Source organism: Pristiophorus japonicus, chromosome 5 (assembly GCF_044704955.1).
Source record: "Pristiophorus japonicus isolate sPriJap1 chromosome 5, sPriJap1.hap1, whole genome shotgun sequence".
Classification (NCBI taxonomy): domain Eukaryota; kingdom Metazoa; phylum Chordata; class Chondrichthyes; family Pristiophoridae; genus Pristiophorus; species Pristiophorus japonicus.
In genome coordinates this window covers 114,339,377-114,358,825 of record NC_091981.1, presented here as the reverse complement: position 1 = coordinate 114,358,825, position 19,449 = coordinate 114,339,377, and the positions used below count along the sequence as shown (strand labels likewise).

Below are 19,449 nucleotides of genomic sequence, written 5' to 3'. Positions count from 1 at the left end.
TGCCCCTGGAATAAAAACTACCAACTCTCTTACAAAATCCCAGCTGTTCAGCCTTTGGCCCTCCATTCACCATGACATTTCTGCAGATACTGTTCCGCTCAAACACACCTTTCACCACCACCTTTGATGCCCTAGTTCCTATTAAAACAATTACTCTCTCTCACCCCGGCTGTCCCCCCAGTACAGCCCTCATCTTCACAACCCTCAAGTCCAAGGGACGCAGACTTGAATGGATATTTTTGAAAACTGGTTTAGCCATTCACCGCCAGATCTGGCTGGACAGAAAGCATTATCGGGTCCTGCTCATCTGCCAAATTTGCTAACGATTCCAGAATCATTTTGGAATGCAAAGATAAACCCCAGCTTCTATTCTCCACTGCTAAGTGTTTTTAAACCCCTCTCCCGTCTCCAACACACACACCTCCGACAACAAGTGTGAGGAGCTCATGGACTTCTTCACTTCTTCCTTTCTAAGACTGAAACTATCCGATCAGCTGCCTCTGCCACTTCCCTTCCTTCCCCTAGCCCACCGGGTCAAACATAGTCTAAAGTACCCCCACAGCCCTGAACTCACATCTTTCTCCGGTTTCTCTCTGATCTTCCCTCATAACCTCTCTGCGTTTATCTTGTCCACGAGACCCACTTCTTGCTCCCTTGTCCCTATTCCCAAACTGCTGACCACCCAACTTCCTTTTCTGGCTCCCATGTTCTCTCTCCTCAGGTACTGTCCCTCTCTCCCTCAAATCTGCCGTCATTACCCCTCTCCTCAAAAAAACCCTTGACCCCTCTGTTCTTGCAAACTACCACCCCATCTCCAACCTCCCTTTCCTCTCCAAAGTCCTTGAACGCGTTGTCGCCTCCCAAATCCGAGCCCATCTTTCACACAACTCCACGTTTAAACCCTCCAATCAGGTTTCTACCCCTGCCACAGTACCGAAGCGGCTCTCAAAGTCACAAATGACATCCTTTGTGCCTGTGACAAAGGTAAACCATCCCTCCTCATCCTTCTCGACGTGTCCACAGCCTTTGCCACAGTTGATCACTCCATTCTTCAACGCTTCTCCACCATCATCCAGCTGGACTTGACTGTACAAGCCTGGTTCCATTCTTAACTATCCAATCGTAGCCAGAGAATCACCTGCAATGGCTTCTCTTTCAATTCCAGCATCGTTACCTCTGGTGTCCCCAAGGATCTATCCATGGCCCCCTCCTATTTCTCATCTACATGCTGCCCCTTGGCGACATCATCCAAAAACACAGCATCAGTTTCCACATGTACGCTAACGACACCCAGCTCTATCTCACTACCACTTCTCGCAACCCCTCCTCAGTCTCTAATTTGTCAGACTGCTTGTCCGACATCCAGTTCTGGATGAGCAGAAACTTTCTCCAATTAAATATTAGGAAGTTCGAAGCCATTATTTTCTGTCCCCACCACAAACTGCGTTCCCTAGCCACTGACTCAATCCCTCACCCTAGCATCTGTCTGAGGCTGAACCACACTGTCCGCAACATTGGTATCATATTTGACCCTGAAATGAGCTCCCGACCACATATCCGTGGCATAGCGAAGACCGCCTATTTCCACCTCGAACATCGCCCGTCTCCGCCCAGCTGCTGCTGAAATCTTCATCCATTCCTTTGGTACCTCTAGACTTGACTAGGCTTACCTCCTACATTCTACCCTACCTAAACTTGGTCATCCAAAACTTGGCTCCCCATATCCTAACTCGCACCATGTCCTGTTCACCGATCACCCCTGTGCTCGCTGACCTACATTGCTTCCCGGTTAAGCAACGCCTCGATTTCAAATTCCCATCCTCCTTTTCAAATCCCTCCATGGACTCGCCCTTCCCTATCTCTAATCTACTCCAGCCCCACAACCCCCTCCCCCCTCCGAGAGATCTGCGCTCTTCTAATTCTGCTCTCAAGCATCCCTGATTATAATCGCACAACCATTGGCGGCCATGCCTTCTGTTGCCTCGGCCCTAAGTTCTGTAATTCCTTGCCTAAACCTCTCCGCCTCTCTATCTCACTTTCTTATTTTAAGACGTTCCTTAAAACCGCCCTCTTTGATCAAGCTTTTGGTCACCTGCCCTAATTTTTCCTCATGTGGCTCGGTGAAATTTTTTCTCTCATCATACACCTGTGAAACACCTTGGGACGTTGTACTACATGAAAGGCGCTATATAAATACAAGTTGTTGTTGTTAAAGGAGCCGCTGCAGACTACCAAAAAGGCAAGCTTATTAAAAGTACTTACCTAAATGTGGAGCCGTAGTGCTCCTCCCAAACCCACATTAAAATTGCCATTGCCGGCCACTGCATGCATCCTTCTCGATCGCAACCATGACTCCCTGCCACCCTTCTGGATCCCGGCCACCCTACTCTCCGTCCCAAACATATCCTTTTGCTAGTTCCTTTGAAGGACTTACCCGAGGGTCACTGCCAGCGATGCAGCAGCTTGATCTGCCCTCATTTCCTGTGCCCCCGTTTTTGGATGCAAATTACACCCCCCCCGCCCCTTCACCCAGCGTCTTGCTCAAGAGCTGTAGCTTATCTCTTTCCATTATCCTTTCCTCCACTCCTTCCAATTATAATCCCTTATAAACCATCTATGAACAAAAATGCAGGAAGGCCACTTGATCCCAGGTGTGCCATTGTACGATTGACTGCTAGTACTCAAGTAGCACATAGTAACACACATGCTTTTACTCCCACCCTGAGGGGAAGATTCTAGTCTTCATTGGGCATTTTAAGTTATATGGTTCATTTTGAAAGTAAAAAATGTAAAAGGTCAATCTAGCCTCATCTATGCTATTTTGAAAAGTTGAGGAGCAAATAAGAATTGAAGCCAGAGATAATTCAATAATTTGGGGATACAGTCTAAGGATAAGGGGTAAGCCAGTTAGGACTGATATGAGGAGAAACTTCTTCACTCAAGAGAGTTGTTAACCTGTGGAATTCCCTACCGCAGAGAGTTGTTGATGCCAGTTCATTGGATAGATTCAAGAGGGAGTTAGATATGGCCCTTACGGCTAAAGGGATCAAGGGGTATGGAGATAAAGCAGGAAAGGGGTACTGAGGTGGATGATCAGCCATGACCTTATTGAATGGCGGTGCAGGCTCGAAGGGCCGAATGGCCTACTCCTGCACCTATTTTCTATGTTTCCCTATTCCCAAGAAAATAATTGATATGACAATACAGTTTATTACTCTCAAGTATACTAGCCCTCATTGCTTAGCAAATAATGTTGCAATTACTCTCCACCATTATTTCAATGGAGTCTGATTAATTTATACATTTATTTTTAGCAATGTAATTAAACGGTATTAGTGAAATAAAATCTGGTACAGTTGCTGTATGTCAGAAGCCATGGCATTTACACAAATGCATTATTCACCTAAATTAATCTAGAAAACAAACCGACACACCTGATAGACTGTTAAGAATATATAGAACAGCAAGGAGCAAAAAGAGAAAAGGAGAAAACATGAAAATAAAATGGAAAGAGCACAGCTGCCATTGGCGGACCGAAAGGAAAGGGTTGTATTAAAGGCCAGAGTCAGGAAAGGAGGGGGGGGGGGGGGGGGAGGTATAGGGCAGGAGAAAGAGAGAGATAGAGAAGAGCAAGGCAATCAACAGATTTAAACACTTGGATGAGAATGTTAAATTTGAGGCTTTGAGGGACCGGGAACAAATGTAGATCAAGAACAGCACTGACAAGGGTTTCAGTGGCTGAGGCAGAAGAGGAGACTGGTGCTGGTACTGAGGTGGAAGTAGATAACCTTTGTGATGAAGCGTATACAGGAATGAAAGTTTAGCTTGGAGTCAAGTAGGTCACCAGAATTGCAAATAATCTGGTCAAGCTGGAGACAGTGGCCAGAAATTGCGAGGCCAGAGTGAGTTTGTAGCGGGGGCTGAAGACAAAGGCCATGGGTCTTCCCAATGTTTAACTGGAGGAAATTGCGGCTCATCAAAGACTGGATATCAGATAAGCGGTCTGATCGCACAGAGGCAGTGGCGGGGTTGTGAGATCAGCTATGTGTCGTTGACGTATGCAAGGAACCTGACCCCATGTCTGTGGATGTTGTCGCCAAGGAGCAGAGTGTAGATGAGGAAGAGGAGAGGATCAAGGACAGATACTTGGGGGGACTCCAAGGGCAGGAAGCAAAGTCACTGGTGGAGATGCTTTGGCTACGATTCGATAGGTAAGAGTGGAACCAAGCTGAGCTGGACAAAAGAGGAAAAGGAGTTGGAGGATAATGGCAGGATTGACTGCAGAGAGAACAAGGAGGGGTAATGCATCATGGTCAGCCAGAGATTATAATTTGTGACTTTGGTTAGACCCATTTCAGTACTGGCAGGGATTGAAATCTTATTGGAGAGATTGCAGTTGCAGGAAAGATGGGCAAGGATCATTTAAACAATACATTCAAAAATAGAAATGGATGAAAGAGACAGATTCCAATTGTTAAGAAGATAAAGCCCGTCTACATAAAAACACAGCACATATTACTTCTTACTTTACCTTGGTTGGGAAATAACGTTTGGTTTTGAATTGTTTCAGGAAGGAACAAAGAAAAAACGTTGCAAAGAATAAAATGATTGACCAGAAGAGAACATCAGGAACATAGGGCCCATGTTGTCCACAGGCTGGACCAACAAACATCCCACCATATCCTTGACACTCCTAAAAAAAAAGAGCACACAAATTAAAACAATAACTGATTGAGAGAAGAAAAAGCATTTCCAACATTCAGAGAAGTAGACAAAACACTGGACTTTCTACATATGCACTTTAACATGTATGAAGACGACATTAAGGTTCAATACTTCCAGAGAGAGAACAAAAGCAAAGTCAGATAATATCGGATTGACATATTTCAGGGTTTTGATCAATCATCTGAATTGCCACTTAATCCTAATACTCAGATATCTGCAGCCCTATAATGTGTCGGCCTTCTTCATTCCTGATCTTTATGCTTTAAAACTGTGGGCCCAAGTTTCGGGCCGCGCCGGACCTGGACGCCCGTTTTTCGCGCCAGAAAATGCACCTAAAAAAAACTTACCTATTCTCCGGCTCCCTGCAGGTCCTCTGCAGCTGGGCGCAGCACAGCATGAGCTGTTGGGGGCAGAGCCAGGTCCCTGCGCTGAAAACAGTGCCGGGACCTCTGCACATGAGCACTACAGTGGGTGCACATGTGCAGTAGCTCCAGGCGCCCAAAACTGTGGGAGGGGCCTGAAGCACGCAGCCCCTAGCCCTGGCCAAATGGCTCTTCCCACCCAACCCGACCCCCGCTCCCCCCCCAGCGACCCGACCTGCTCTCTCCCCTCCCCCCCCCCCCCCCCGCGGCGACTCTCTCTCTCCCCCCCCACCCCCCCCGGACCTCCGCAACCCACCCACCCAGAGACCCGACGCCACCTACCTGTAAATCCAGCCCGAGGTCTTGGGCCCGGCCGTTCAGCCTCCTTCTCTCCCTTCCCCCCCCCCTCTCCCCTTCCCTCCCTCCCTCCTCTCTCCTTCCCTCCCTCCCTCCCTCCCCCCCCCTTCTCCCCCTCCACCCCCCGCCTCCCTTTCTTCCCCTCCCCCTCCCCTTCTCCCCCTCCCCTTGCTGTCAGAAACACAGACACTGACAGACAGAGAGTGAGAGACACACACACAGACAGATAGAGACACTGACAGAGACACACTGGGTGGACCGTCCCAGCACGCTGTTGGAGGACTCCCGGTGCTGCAGTTGGTAAGTAGAAAATGCTTTATTTATTGATTTTTTTAATTTTTTATTAATTTTTTTTGATTGATTTATTGGTTGATTTATTGATGTATTTATCATTTATTGTTGATGGCTCTTTATTTGTAAAACTGAAGTGTTTAATGTTTGTAAACTTCCCTTTAAACCCTAGCCCCCCCCTCCGCCCCTTTCCCTACGCCTAATTTGTAACCTACGCCTGATTTTCTAAAGTGTAGACAAGGTTTTTTCAAACGTACAAAAATCTTCACTTACTCCATACTAAGTTAGTTTGGAGTAAGTTTTCACTGCCTAAACTTTGAAAACAGGCGCAAGTGGCCGGACACGCCCCCTTTTGAAAAAAAAAATTCTGTTCCAAATTGGAACTGTTCTAACTGACTAGAACTGGAGCAAACTAAATGCCGAGAATTCAAATTTCTAAGATACTCCATTCTAAACCAGTTGCTCCAAAAAAACAGGAGCAACTCAGGCCGAAACTTGGCCCCTGTATGTCAGATGCAAAATGGGACAGACATTTTTTATGCAGAATCGCCTCTTCGATAACTATCTGGACATCATGTCACTGAAGAAGGGATTAGATACAAAATGTCTAATCCAATCTGAATCTGGTCAGCAAAAAGCATAAAATAAAGAGAAATACACATCGGTAAGACTATAGATATCCTTCTCTAAATTGGGTTAACGGTCTGTCGCCAGTGTAGTCAGTATGCTACTGCAAAGATGGCCATAAAACACTGGTTGCTGCTGACATTGGGACCCCAAGTGGACGAGTTGTGTCTTAGCATATTTTGACATAGCTTGGGACCATTGCCAGCACCAAAGGTTACACCCATAAGACAAAGCAATGACTCTGGTATAATTCAGAGAATCTGGTGAAGGCATTTGCCTTGGCTAAAGCATCTGCGTGTCAGGTAAAAACTGAAGGTATCCTTGGTTATCTATCCATTACCAGTGTTGGTTGAAGTCAGTCCAGAGATGCAGTCAAACCTCTGTTACTGATGCTGAACATAGTCATTTGTGGGCCACAGACTCTCAATGTTTCCTTCAAACAAGCCACTATAGAATAGGAATCAACTGATGCATCTAGCAAGAGACACTTGGTCAAACACTCCCTATTACTACTCGACATCTATTTTGGAGTAAATTGAATTTCCACTAATAATCCCTGCAAGCTGCAATCAGAACGGCTCCGTGGCACTGTGTGGGATTATACCATCAAACAATAACCATAAATATAGAAAGAAAAATTTAAAACGATGAGGCACAACTTAGCCCAAGAGTCCTAATAGACCTAGACCTGTAAGGGGGAAAAAAGTATACTTGAGTAAAAAGGTTAACGGGAATTAGGAGGTTCTGAGGAATCGGGAGTTCCTCTGTCTTACGGTATGGATTGTAAAATTGACCAGTTATGTATAACCCGCTTATGTATGTAAAGTACGCTTATACACTCGCTTACATTGGGCTAGTAAGAAAGGAATAGCGAAGCCTGATGGGTAATGAACCATCTGTGGTGTGAACCTTAGTATAGATTTACATAAAGCAAATCCAAGGGCAACAAGTCTGGAACTTAGGGCCCAATTTTGTCCAGTACAAATTTCTGGCGCACTCACCAAAGGTCTGCCTATTTTGTGGAGCGATTAGGGCGCCATAAATCTTCAGGCCCATTTTGGCCGCTCCCCAGCCTCTCCTCGATGGCGGCGCAATGTGGCAACTCGATTCGGGGACGGAGCCAGCTCCCGGCACTGAAAACAGCGCTGGGACCTCTGCACGTGCGCGCGCATGTGCAGAGGTACCGACACTGTTTTCAGCGCTGTGGGGGAGGGGCCGAAGCACACCATCCCTATCCCGGGCCGAGTGGCCTGCGGCACACTCTGATATTGAAGGTTCGCAGACCGGTGCGAGCATTGACCTGGTGCAGAGCCAGGATGGCAAGGAGAATTCACAGAACACCGAAGAGGAGAGCATTGACAGCCAAAAGTGCCCAGCGTCTGAGGTCGTCTTCCGCATCAACCTGGAGGACGTTGATTTCGAGCAGCACGTTGTGAAGCACTTTGTTTACGAGTGTCCAGTGTGCCAAAGGACCTTTCCAGAGAACAGACAAGCTGCCTATGAAGACCATGTGCAGTCCCATTTTATGGAGGCTAACTGAGGGGCAAACAACAAACCAGTTTGAGTTCTACTTTATAAAGATGCCGCCAAAACCAGCCTTCCCTGGCCGATTTCAACTAAAGGTAGGATTTAATGCAATTTTAAAAATTGTTGTTCAACTGTTTACCCTATTTTTATGTAGTTATTTGAACTTTATGTTGAATGTTTGCTGCTTGGTGCAGGTCCTACCTGCGCCGATTTGTTAACTGCCTGCAACGTTTTTCAGAGCTGGCCACATACGCTGACCTAAGTGGATTTGGACTAACTTTTAGCTTGCCAAAACTGACGTAAGTGTCGGGGAACACCCACTTTTGAAAAAAACTGAACTAAAAAAAATCGTACCCAACTGACTTACTCTGGAGCAAATTTTGGGGGGGGGGGGGGGGGATGGCATTTTTTTAAATTTACATCAGAAAAAACTTACTCCAAAAAAATTGATGCAAGTCATGGCCAAAATTGGGCCCATAGCCTGTAAACAATATGTGACTCTCATGAAAAACTGTATTAGATTAGTTCGGGACTCTCGGGAAGAGATAAGGAAGCCAGTATTTTTGGAACAAGGGACTATGACAAAGTTCACATCATTGAACAGCATGATTGACATGTGATGAGAGATGGACAGGTGGGAATGAACCACTCAGAGCTAGTCTGATAAGAGCCAAGAAATCAACGTAACTTCGCTGATAGCAGTAGACCAATCGATGGTTTTGTAGGAGGGTAGCACCCCTCAAAAACCTGTATAATTGCAATTGAAACCTCTTGTGCTTTGAAGGTTCACGTTTGAACTTTCCCTTGCATTTGCTCGAAATAAACGTTGTACCGAAGGTTTCGTTTGATAGATTCCGTGGTCGTTATACGGGCGGGGGTGTTGATTCCTTATATCAGGGAGTCCACCTTTAAGGAGAGAAGTCATCTTTCTACCCCAACAATTGGCACAGCGAGCAGGGTACAGACTCTCCGACCCAGACGATATACCAACTGCTGGGTGAGTCTGCTTTTTGTACCACCTGCAAGTTAGAGCTGTAGCATTGAAGGGGAAAGAGAAGTATCCTGTATAAAGAAGTTATAGCGAACCACAGAAGGATGAAAGCCGAGGTAGAAGATAAGTGTATATCCCAAAGCGTGACGGTGACACGGTAATTGGTTGTGCACAGCGGCGCAAACAAAGAAGGAATACAACTTAAAGGGATCTAGAGAAATGACCAGGAGATAGGTGTATTGCCTAAACAAAGAGGAATACAACCGAAAGGGGGGTGGGACCCCAGGATGTTTAGGAAAAACTGGCCAGTGGGATAAAATGAAGACCATGGGGGGGGGGGTCTCTGAGATATCGATCAAAAGGGTCCCAGATATAAATGCTAGCAGGAAAGACAAAAAATAAAACCGACATTTGCGTTGCGGAGGAACCAGATTAGGGAGGCAAGCAGTATTGTTAGTCCGGCCGGACGTTGGAGGGGTCCAAGGGCTTGGAAACAGTACGTGGAATCTGGTAGCGGGGTAAACGTACCCAGATGAGAAATGGCATGCATTAAGTTGCTGAAAAAACATAGGATAAGCTGTATGGAATGAAAATTTGGCATGAATGTCTGTCTAAATGAAAATGTTCGTGTGGAAGCTTTCTTGACTGTGGAATAATTTGCTGAAAAAAAAACAGGATAAGCTGTATTGATATTCACAAAGGATGGCTTGTTTATCAAAAGATAAAAGATGCAACCTTGGAAGCTACAGCTGCTGAAAGAAACCACTGAACGTTTAATTGGAAAAAAAGTGTTTGTGATTGCCTTATGTAGTTTAAATTAACAAATTCACAGAGACAAGCCCTCTGTGTAAAATGCTTGTTAAAATGCAAAACTAATTTGAAGAAAAGAGAAAATGGAAAAAGACATAACTTGCTGGATTTGATATTGGCTGTGAAAAAGATATTGGTTTGATTGGAGGATAATTAACCAATGAAAACCGAGCTAAAAGTTTAGAAACAATTGGAGTTTAATCTAAAATGCTGTCTTTCCCGATGAGAATGTTTTATTTAAAGGTAATAATGACAGCTTTACTAATAATTTCTGCTGTTGTAACAGATTTCAAATTTCTAAGCAAGTTTTGAAGGCACAAAGACGTGGGGAAAAAAAATTCTGATATCGGGAAAGGTTTAAAAAAAAAATTACTCGAAGTCACATAATAACAAAATCTGTATAATTGTAATTGAAACCTCTTGTACTTTAAAGGTTCACGTTTGAACTTTCCCTTGCAGTTGTTCGAAATAAACTAGTTGTACCGAAGGTTGCGTTTGATGGATTCCATGGTCGTCGATTCCTTATATCAGGGAGTCCACCTTTAAGGAGAGAAGTTTTCTTTCTACCGCAACAGACCTCCAAAAGTCTTCAAGCAATATTAAAATTTGGGACCAGACACAAGATCAAGATTTCCACAATTTGTACCTCTTCCATCCTATTCCAATTGAACGGATTGATGTCCGAATTATGAGATGGTTGAAAAAAACGAAGAATGGAAACATCCACTTTGATACATTATGTATTTCTTTGAAATAGGAATTAATCTACACTATTTGAGCAGAAAAAGGGAGCTTTACTCTGCCTGCTCGATACCTCACCAACGATTACTTACCAGATGATGGATGTCCAAACTAGAATAAAAGCAATCAATTTCATAGCAGTGAAATTCTTTACGTTTAAGAGGTACAAAATTTATACTTTGAGAAATTACATGCAAAAATATGGTGGCAGAGGTAACAGACCTGAAAATTCAAAGATATTACATTTAGGATCAACATTAACTTGAAAAAACTCAATGACTAACCTACAAAACATTTGTTCCTTCCATGTGCTCAACAAAATTGACACTACATTATACATCATAAGATTAGCTTGCTTCATTCTGTACAAGATAGTTAATAGGCTATATTTACCACCGACTAACTAGAACATCTAGCCTTATTTAAACACAATACTCACTGAAACGGTGAGATTCCTCCATGACACATTATCTGCAGATATATTTTTTCGATACCACATATCCAGAGTATTATTGGAAGGATTAGATGGTTCAGCACAGGCACACCTAAGAAAGTATTTTTACCCAATGAGAAACAACATACATATTTTTAAACATTACTAAAAGTAAATGGAAATCACAAATTGCTTTTTCCTACAGTGAACTAACATTATCCATTGTGATTGGTCTTTGGACTGCAAAGCAAAAGTTAATCCAACTTCATTAACTCAGCAACATTCAAAATATAATTATATATTTCCGGGGTTTAAAAAACATTTTCACTTTTATCTCATCATCATAGGCAGTCCTTCGTAATCGAGGAAGGCTTGTTTTCACTCCTGAAGTGAGTTCTTTGGTGGCTGAACAGTCCAATATGAGAGCCACAGACTCTGTCACAGGTGGGAAGGGGTGGGTGGGACTGGTTTGCCACACGCTCTTTCTGCTGTCTGTGCTTGATTTCTGCATGCTCTCGGCGTTGAGACTAGAGGTGCTCAGCGCCCTCTCGGATGCACTTTCTCCACTTAGGGCGGTCTTGGGCCAGGGACTCCCAGGTGTCAGTGGGGACGTCACACTTTGTCAGGGAGGCTTTGAGGCTGTCCTTGTAGCGATTCCGCTGCCCACCTTTGGCTTGTTTGCCATGAAGGAGCTCCGAGTAGAGCACTTGCCTTGGGAGTCTCGTGTCTGGCATGCGGACTATGTGGCCTGCCCAGGGAGCTGATCGAGTGTGGTCAGTGCTTCAATGCTGGGGATGTTAGCCTGAATGAGGACGCTGATGTTGGTGCGCCTGTCCTCCCAGGGGATTTGTAGGATCTTGCGGAGATATCGTTGGTGATATTTCTCCAGCAACTTGGTGTCTACTGTACATGGTCCATGTCTCTGAGCCATACAGAGGGCAGGTATTACTACAGCCCTGTAGACCATGAGCTTGGTGGCAGTTTTGAGGGCCTGGTCTTCAAACACTCTTTTCTCAGGCAGCCAAAGGCTGCACTGGCGCACTGGAAGCGGTGTTGGATCTCGTTGTCGATGCTTGCTCTTGTTGATAGGAGGCTCCCAAGATATGGGAAGTGGTCCACGGTGTCCAGGGCCGCGATGTGGATCTTGATGACTGGGGGGGGGGGGGGGGGGGGGTGCTGTCTATCCTGTGGTTCAATACATCTATTACCCATTTTCAATGCAAATATTATTCTGCAGTGAATCCATCATACATGAACTTTGTATTATTAAAAATGAACTCTGGCCTATCAACCTGCATCTATCCATCAAATGTTAGTGATATTTTTTAGTTTACAATCTGCCAGATATTAATTTCACCCATTTTGTAATTCAATGCATCAAGTTTGAAACAGTAAAATTATACTGGGTGGAGTGACATGATAACCTGATTCACAGTATGCTGTCACTTTATAGATCTGTTAATAAATACCATCTACCTGGGTTTGACGGTTTCCAAAATATTTTGGGGAGACAGGGCAGAAGGGTCAGCACTTCAACAGAAGTACAGATAAATCAAGATTGTCTGTATAGGAACAAACTTGCAATATTTAAGCCCTTTTATAACTTCAGGACTTCTCAAAGCGCTTCACAACCAGTGAAGTACTTTTGAAGTGCAGTCAGTATTATAATGTAGAGTCACACAGCAGCCAATTTGTGCACAAGGTCCTACAAAACAGCAATGAAATACATGACCAGATAATCAGTTTTAGTGACATTGTTTGAGAGATAAATATTGGCCAAGACACTGCTGAAGGATTTTTTTTGCCCACGAGAGGGCAGACAGACGGACCTCCATCAGTAGAAGTGCATCACTGGATGAATTCAGAGATGTTGTAATGCTCTCTAACATTATTATTGCATTGCAAAATTTAAAAAAGCTGAATCAAAGCACTAGCAATTTACATTTCCAGCTTGTAGCTATTAAATGAGATTCAAGGACATCAGTATAGCATGTGTAGCAGAAATGCATATTCAATAGAATTATCCTCCAGAGACCAACATCCAGGCCAAGAAAAGAAATACCCCAAGTACTCTCAGGTGAAAACTACACAAGTCGTAGTAAGTTTGATCTTTTAAAAAAAAACTGGTAGTAGTAATGAAAATAATACTACTACTACTTATATCTGTATACCTCGTTGATATGTCAAAATATCTCTAAGTCCTTCATACATTAAATGATTTCTATAGTACAGCGAGTGGTATATAGGCAAAAGTGGCGGTCATTCCATGCCAACAAGCATCCCACAAACAACAATGACTAGTTAATCTGTATTTTGATACTATTAGTTAAAGGAGGAATGCTGGCCAGTGCACCAGGAGAACTCCCCCTTATCTTTGAATATTGCCATGACATGTTTAACATTCACCTGAAGCATCAGAACTGGATGACAAGATCTTGGTTTAACAATTCATCCAATGGACATCACCTCTGACAATACAGCACACCCTCAGTAATGCACTGGCTCGCCAACCTAGATTATAAATTCAGACTCTGGTAACAACCTCAAACATTCCGGTCAAAATAAATCCACAAAGGAATCTCTCAAAAATACTTATATATTTAAGATAATTTTTTTAATGCATAAATCTATGGCTCTAACAGTTAACATGAATGATTATATTGAAAATAAACCTCAAAAATATACGGCCATATTTTCTTTTTTGAATCGGGCATAATTCTGACCAGAAGTAGGGCAGAGCATGAATCTAACTTCTTGAGCACAGATCTTTCACGGTTGTCAGTTTTGGTACACTGAAGAAACCAGATTTGAAAATTGTTTCAGATGCAGCTGTGGAGGTGCTGCTGATGGAAGTTAGGCAGATGAGAAACACACTGTTTGGCAGCAAGCAATGCAGGCACTAAAGTAAAGCTGCCATGGGGCAATGGAACAGGATGGCCATGTGCAGTGAATGCAAACTTACCAACCCCACAAGTGGGCATTTGGTGCATAGAATAGTTTAAATGACCTTAAAAGACCAAGGAAGGAAAGAGGAGCCAGCCACACCATCAAATAATACATTAAACTGAACATGTCTGCCATGTACATTGATCTCCCTCTCATGCTGTCTTAAAGTTCTTGGAAATGCTTGCCAGCAACATGAGTTACTGCAGTGCCCTTTACGCCTTCACCTCCTCAGATTCTTACGTACTTTCATCCTACAAAATTCCTTGCATGGTATATAACTGCCTGTTACATATATAAGTCATCACATGCATTATGGACTGAGTGGTGAACTATGTATTACTGCATATCATGGTAACAGAAGGGAATGTGGCACTTTTTGCTACAAGGAAACCGTAACATTCAAAAGAGAGCTCTGACAGGAAGAGGCATCTCAAACCTCTTACGAGGACAGTACTCAAGAATCCAGGGGATGGAGATCATAAAGGGAGTCAGATAAAAGGAAGTAGGAGGTCATATGGCAGCTGATAGTTTATAATAACATTCTGCTTCTCTATCTAATAATCCTTTCTTCCTCATGTGCTAGAGAAAGGTAACATGGGTGCCCAAGTGCAAACAACACTGCCACCACTTCGTAACAGTCACCACCATCCCAATTACCAGCTCAGACATCTACATCTGAGAAGCTAAAAGGTAGGAACATAGAATAGGTGCAAGCCATTTAGTCCCTCAAGCCTGTTCTGCCATTCAATTAGACCTGCAACCTAACTCCATTTACCCGTCTTTGCTCCATATTCCTTAATGCTTTTGGTTAACAGAAATCTATCAATCTCAGATTTAATATGAACAATTGATCTAGCATTAATTACTGTTTGCAGAAGAGAGTTCCAAACTTCTACCAACCTTTGTGTGTAGAAGTGTTTCCTACTTTCACTCCTGAAATGTCTGGCTCTAATTTTTAGACTATGCCACCCCCCCTAGTCCTAGACTCCCCAACCAGCAGAAATATTTTCTCTCTATCTATCTTATCTGTTCCCCTTAATATCTTGAAAACTTCGATCAAATCACCCCTTAACCTTCTAAATTCCAGGGAATACAACCCTAGTTTGTGTAGTCTCTCCTTGTAATTTAACCTTGGAGTCCAGGTAGCATTCTGGTAAACCTACACTGCACTCCTTCCAAGGCCAATATACCCTTCCTAAGATGTGGTGCCTAGAACTGCTCACCATACTCCAGGTGTGGTCTCACCAGGGTTTTGTTTGGCTGAAGCATGACTTCTACTCCCTTGTATTATAGTCCTCTAGATATAAAGACCAGCATTCCACTAGCCTTTTTGATTATTTTCTGTACCAGTTTATGACATTTTATTGATCTATGTACCTGGACCTCACGTATCTTTGGACTGTTTTTAGCTTTTCATCACTTAGAAAGTACCCAATTCTATTCATTTTTAGATCCAAAGTGGATGACTTCACATTTGCCTACATTGAAATCCATTTGTCACAGTTCTGCCCATTCACTTAATCCATCAATATCTCTAATTTTATGCTTCCATGTACACTGCTTACAATACCACCTATCTTTGTCATATCGGCAAATTTGGATATGTGGCTATCTCATCATCCAAGTCGTTAATAAATATTGTGAATCGCTGAGGCCCCAACACAGATTCTTGCGGGACACCACTCATCACATCCTGTAAATTAGAGTATCTGCCCATTATTCCTATTGTCTCCTGCCGCTCAGCAATTTCCTAAGTCAATTTCCTGCAAATCTCCTGGGAGGACAGGCGCACCAACAACAGTGTCCTCGACCAGGCTAACATCTCCAGTATTGAAGCACTGACCACACTCGATCATCTTCGCTGGGCAGACCACATAGTATGCATGCCAGATACGAGACTCCCTAAGCAAATGCTTTATGCGGAGCTCCTTCATGGTAAACGAGCCAAAGGAGGACAGTGGAAACATTATAAGGACACCCTCAAAGCCTCCCTGGTAAAGTGCGACATCATCACTGACACTTGGGAGACCCTGGCCGCAGACCGCTCGAGGTGGGGAAAGTCCATCCGGGAGGGCATTGAGCTCTTTGAGTCTCAACGCAAAGAGTATGAAGAGGCCAAGCCAGGCAGCGAAAGGAGTGCGCGGCAAACCAGCCCCACCGACCCCTTCCCTTGACGAATGTCTGTCCCACCTGTAACAGGGTCTGTGGCTCTCGTATCGGACTGTTCAGCCATCAAAGAACTCACTTTGGGAGTGAAAGCAAGTCCTCCTCGATTCCGAGGGACTGCCTATGAACCAAGTCAGTAATTTGCTTTCAATTCTATGAGTTTCAACTTTAGCTAACAGTTTCTTATGAGGGACTTATTCATATGAATTTCCAGAAGGCATTTGATAAACATCCATAGATATTCCCATCACTACTATAGTCACCTCCTCAAAAAATTCAATCAGGTTCGTCAGGCATGACCACCCTTTACAAATCCATGCTGGCTCTCTCTGATCAGCTGGAAATTTTGAAGGTATTCAGTCACCCTATCCTTAATTAATGAGACTAGTAATTTCCCCGACAACAGATGTCAGGCTAACTGGTCTATAATCCCTGGTTTTCCTCTCTCGCCGTTCTTAAACAGCGGCGTGACATGCACAATTTTCCAATCTAAAGGACTGGTTCCTCAATCGGGAGAACTTTGGAAGATTGGACATCTGTAATGTTCTCACCTACTTCCTTTAAAACCCTGGGATAGAACCAGCTTGTCCTGGGGATCGGTCACCCTTTAGTGGCATTATTTTCTTCATTATTGTTATTTTGCTTACGTTAATTTTGGTGAGTCCCTGCCTCTGATTCAATATTGGTTTCCTTGTGATTTCCGGCATGCTGACCTCTTCCTCTACTATAACTACTGATGTAAAGTAATTATTCAAAATGTCCATATTTTCATTGAAAATCTCACCGTTACAAGTTTCAAGGGGCCAACACTGCTAACTGACCACCCTCTTTTTCCTAATATAATTATAAAATAATTTTGTGTTGATTTTGATATTCCTTGTAAGTTTCTTTTCATATTCCATTTTTGTAGTTCTTACTGTCTGCAGGTGAACCAGAAAGAAGTGCACTAGGGACGCACAGAGCACAGGCAAGCAGGTACATCTAGAATGAAATTGGACAGAGTTGTCTCCTCTGGTGGGTGACTTGGTTGCAGACAGCCATGAGGAAGGGCTTCACTGATCTTGATTCCATTAGGTCTGCTTTCCTGCAGTTCAGTGACCATGCTGTATGGAAACCTGCTTCAAGGTCATGGCAAGAATGTGCACAACAAATGGCACGCATACACCATCAGCTGCTGGCTGGAAGTTAGAATGAGTAACCTTTTGGCTGAAAAGCCCGGAGATCTAGATTATAGACTTTCAAAAGAACAACATTGATAGAACATCACGCGTTGGTGCAGCCATAGAGATCTGCAGCTGGTGACATTTGTGGAGGAGTCCACTAACAACATGCACAATACATTGGAGGTCAGTTTCACAACACTGCATTCCACTATGGAGCATGCAGCAGCTTCAGAGACATATCTGCACTGAAGGCCCTGAAATCAGGGATGCTCAAACTGCACTCAAGAGCATGGGCAGTGGATTGTAGAGGATTGTCTCTTCTGGGTTGGTGACTGGTTACACAAGGTGAAGCCTGCAAGAGGTCTATCTCAGCGCCTAGAAGCTTTGAACCTCGGATCCTATTGCAAAAAAGCACACAGCTGCCTCATGCAGCCCTGCAACTGAGAGAATATATTTGAGAAACACAAGACTAGGTTTAAGCGTGCACATATCAGATATTGGTACCAAAGGGAAGCATTATTAAAGCAAATAGCAGATGGGCACACAGTATGCTTTCACTAAAGTTAGGCTTGCAGATATTGCCTTGGTAAGGTGTGGAAGGTGTTTTCACATGTTCGCACAAATTGTGTCCAGAATTTGTTGCTTACAGCTTGTTGTATAACAGAAGTTATACAACAACTTGAATTTCTATAGAGCCTTTAACGTAATAAACCATCCCAAGGCACTTCACACGAGCATTATCAAACAAAGTCACCAAGACGCATAAAGTAATATCAGGACAGGTGACTAAAAGCTTGGGTCAGAGATAGTTTTTAAGAAGTGTCTTAAAGGAGGGGAGAGGTAGAGAGGCAGAGAGGGTTATGGAGGGAACTCCAGAACTTAAGGCCTGGGCAGCTAAAAGCACAGCCGACAATGGCAGCATCATGTTTAAATCAGAATTAAATGATAAACATGATTTCACACCTTAAGCGTAACAAAATGTCCCAAGACAGAAAGGTAGGTATCCGGAAAAAGTAGAAGAAACATTAGGCAGAGTGTTAAATTTTGCAGAGGCTTTGAAAGAGAGAAATGGAAGGTAGAGAGGTATAGGAAAATAATTCCAGAATCATGCTTTCTAAATGCTTTGCTGTTGATGGTTGAAATGCAGTAGAGCAAATGGTGCATGCTGTGATGTAGGGCTGGAGAAGATTGCAGAAATAGGGTAGGTTATGAAGAGGTTTGAAAACAAGAATATGGTGTGAAGAAAGTTTTCCACCTGCATCAAATTGAGAAGATTTCAGTTGTCAGAGTGCTGAAATAAGGAGATAAAATAGTCGCAATCTTTCGCTGCAAAACTTCAAACTGAAGATTGGAACCCAGTTGCCAGAAATGCCTTGTTCTTGGTCCAATCATATTATAAATGTAAATAAATCTATTAGTTTCAGCCTTACTGCAATGGTCCGAGTGTGGTAATTATCACCTTTTGGAGAGGACAAGAGAACATGGTGAGTATCCCATGCAACATCCGAGTGTGTTGTACCATAACGTAACATAAGAATTCGGAGCAGTAGGCCCGCTCCGCCATTCAATATTATGGTTGATCTTTGATCTCAACTCAATTTTCCTGCCCGATCTCCATATCCCTCGTTTCCCCTAGGCAAAAAAATCTACCCATCTCTGTAATTTCTTTCAGCCTCACAACCCCACGAGATGTCTGCACTCCACAAATTCTGCCCTCAAGCGTATTATTGCTGATTATCTGTGGCCGTGCCTTCAGCTGCTTGGGCTCCAAGCTCTGGAACTCCCTCCTTAAACCTCTCTGCCTCTCTTTCCTCCTGTAAGACGCTCCTTAAAACCTACTTCTTTGACCAAGCTTTTGGTCAACTGCCATAATTTTGTCTTATGTGACTCAGTGTCAAATTTATCATATTGTCTTTTAACATCACTGTGAAACACCGAGACGTTTTACGACGTTAAAGGCGCTAAATAAATAAACGTTGTTGTTGTTGTTGATGAATATACTCAACAATTCAGCATCCACAGCCCTTTGGGGTAGAGAATTCAAAAGATTCATAACTCTCGAAGTGAAGGAATTCCTTAGCTCAGGCTTAAATGGCCAACCCCTTATTCTGAGATGATGCCCCTAGTCTCGATTCTCCAAATGGGGCAACAACCTCTCAGCATCTACCCTGCTAATCCTCCTCAGAATCTTGTATGTTTCAATGAGAGCACCTCTCATTCTTCTAAAGTCCAAAAAGTATCAGCCATATCTACCCAATCTCTCCTCATAGAACAACCATCTCATCCCAGGAATCAATCTAGTGAAGCTTT

The 19,449-nt window shown here is 43.5% G+C and overlaps 1 protein-coding gene across 9 annotated transcripts in view; it reads right to left on the bottom strand.

Moving 5' to 3' along the window:
* LOC139264424 (sodium bicarbonate cotransporter 3-like) overlaps positions 1-19,449 on the bottom strand; it is a 250,666-nt gene that overhangs the window by 44,328 nt on the left and 186,889 nt on the right. For all 9 annotated transcript variants that reach the window (XM_070880868.1, XM_070880862.1, XM_070880871.1 and 6 more), the window contains 2 exons: positions 10,871-10,976; positions 4,532-4,693 (listed from right to left, as the gene is read on the bottom strand). In XM_070880868.1, coding sequence (XP_070736969.1) covers positions 4,532-4,693; positions 10,871-10,976 — 268 coding nt within the window. The remainder of the gene's footprint in view (positions 1-4,531; positions 4,694-10,870; positions 10,977-19,449) is intronic.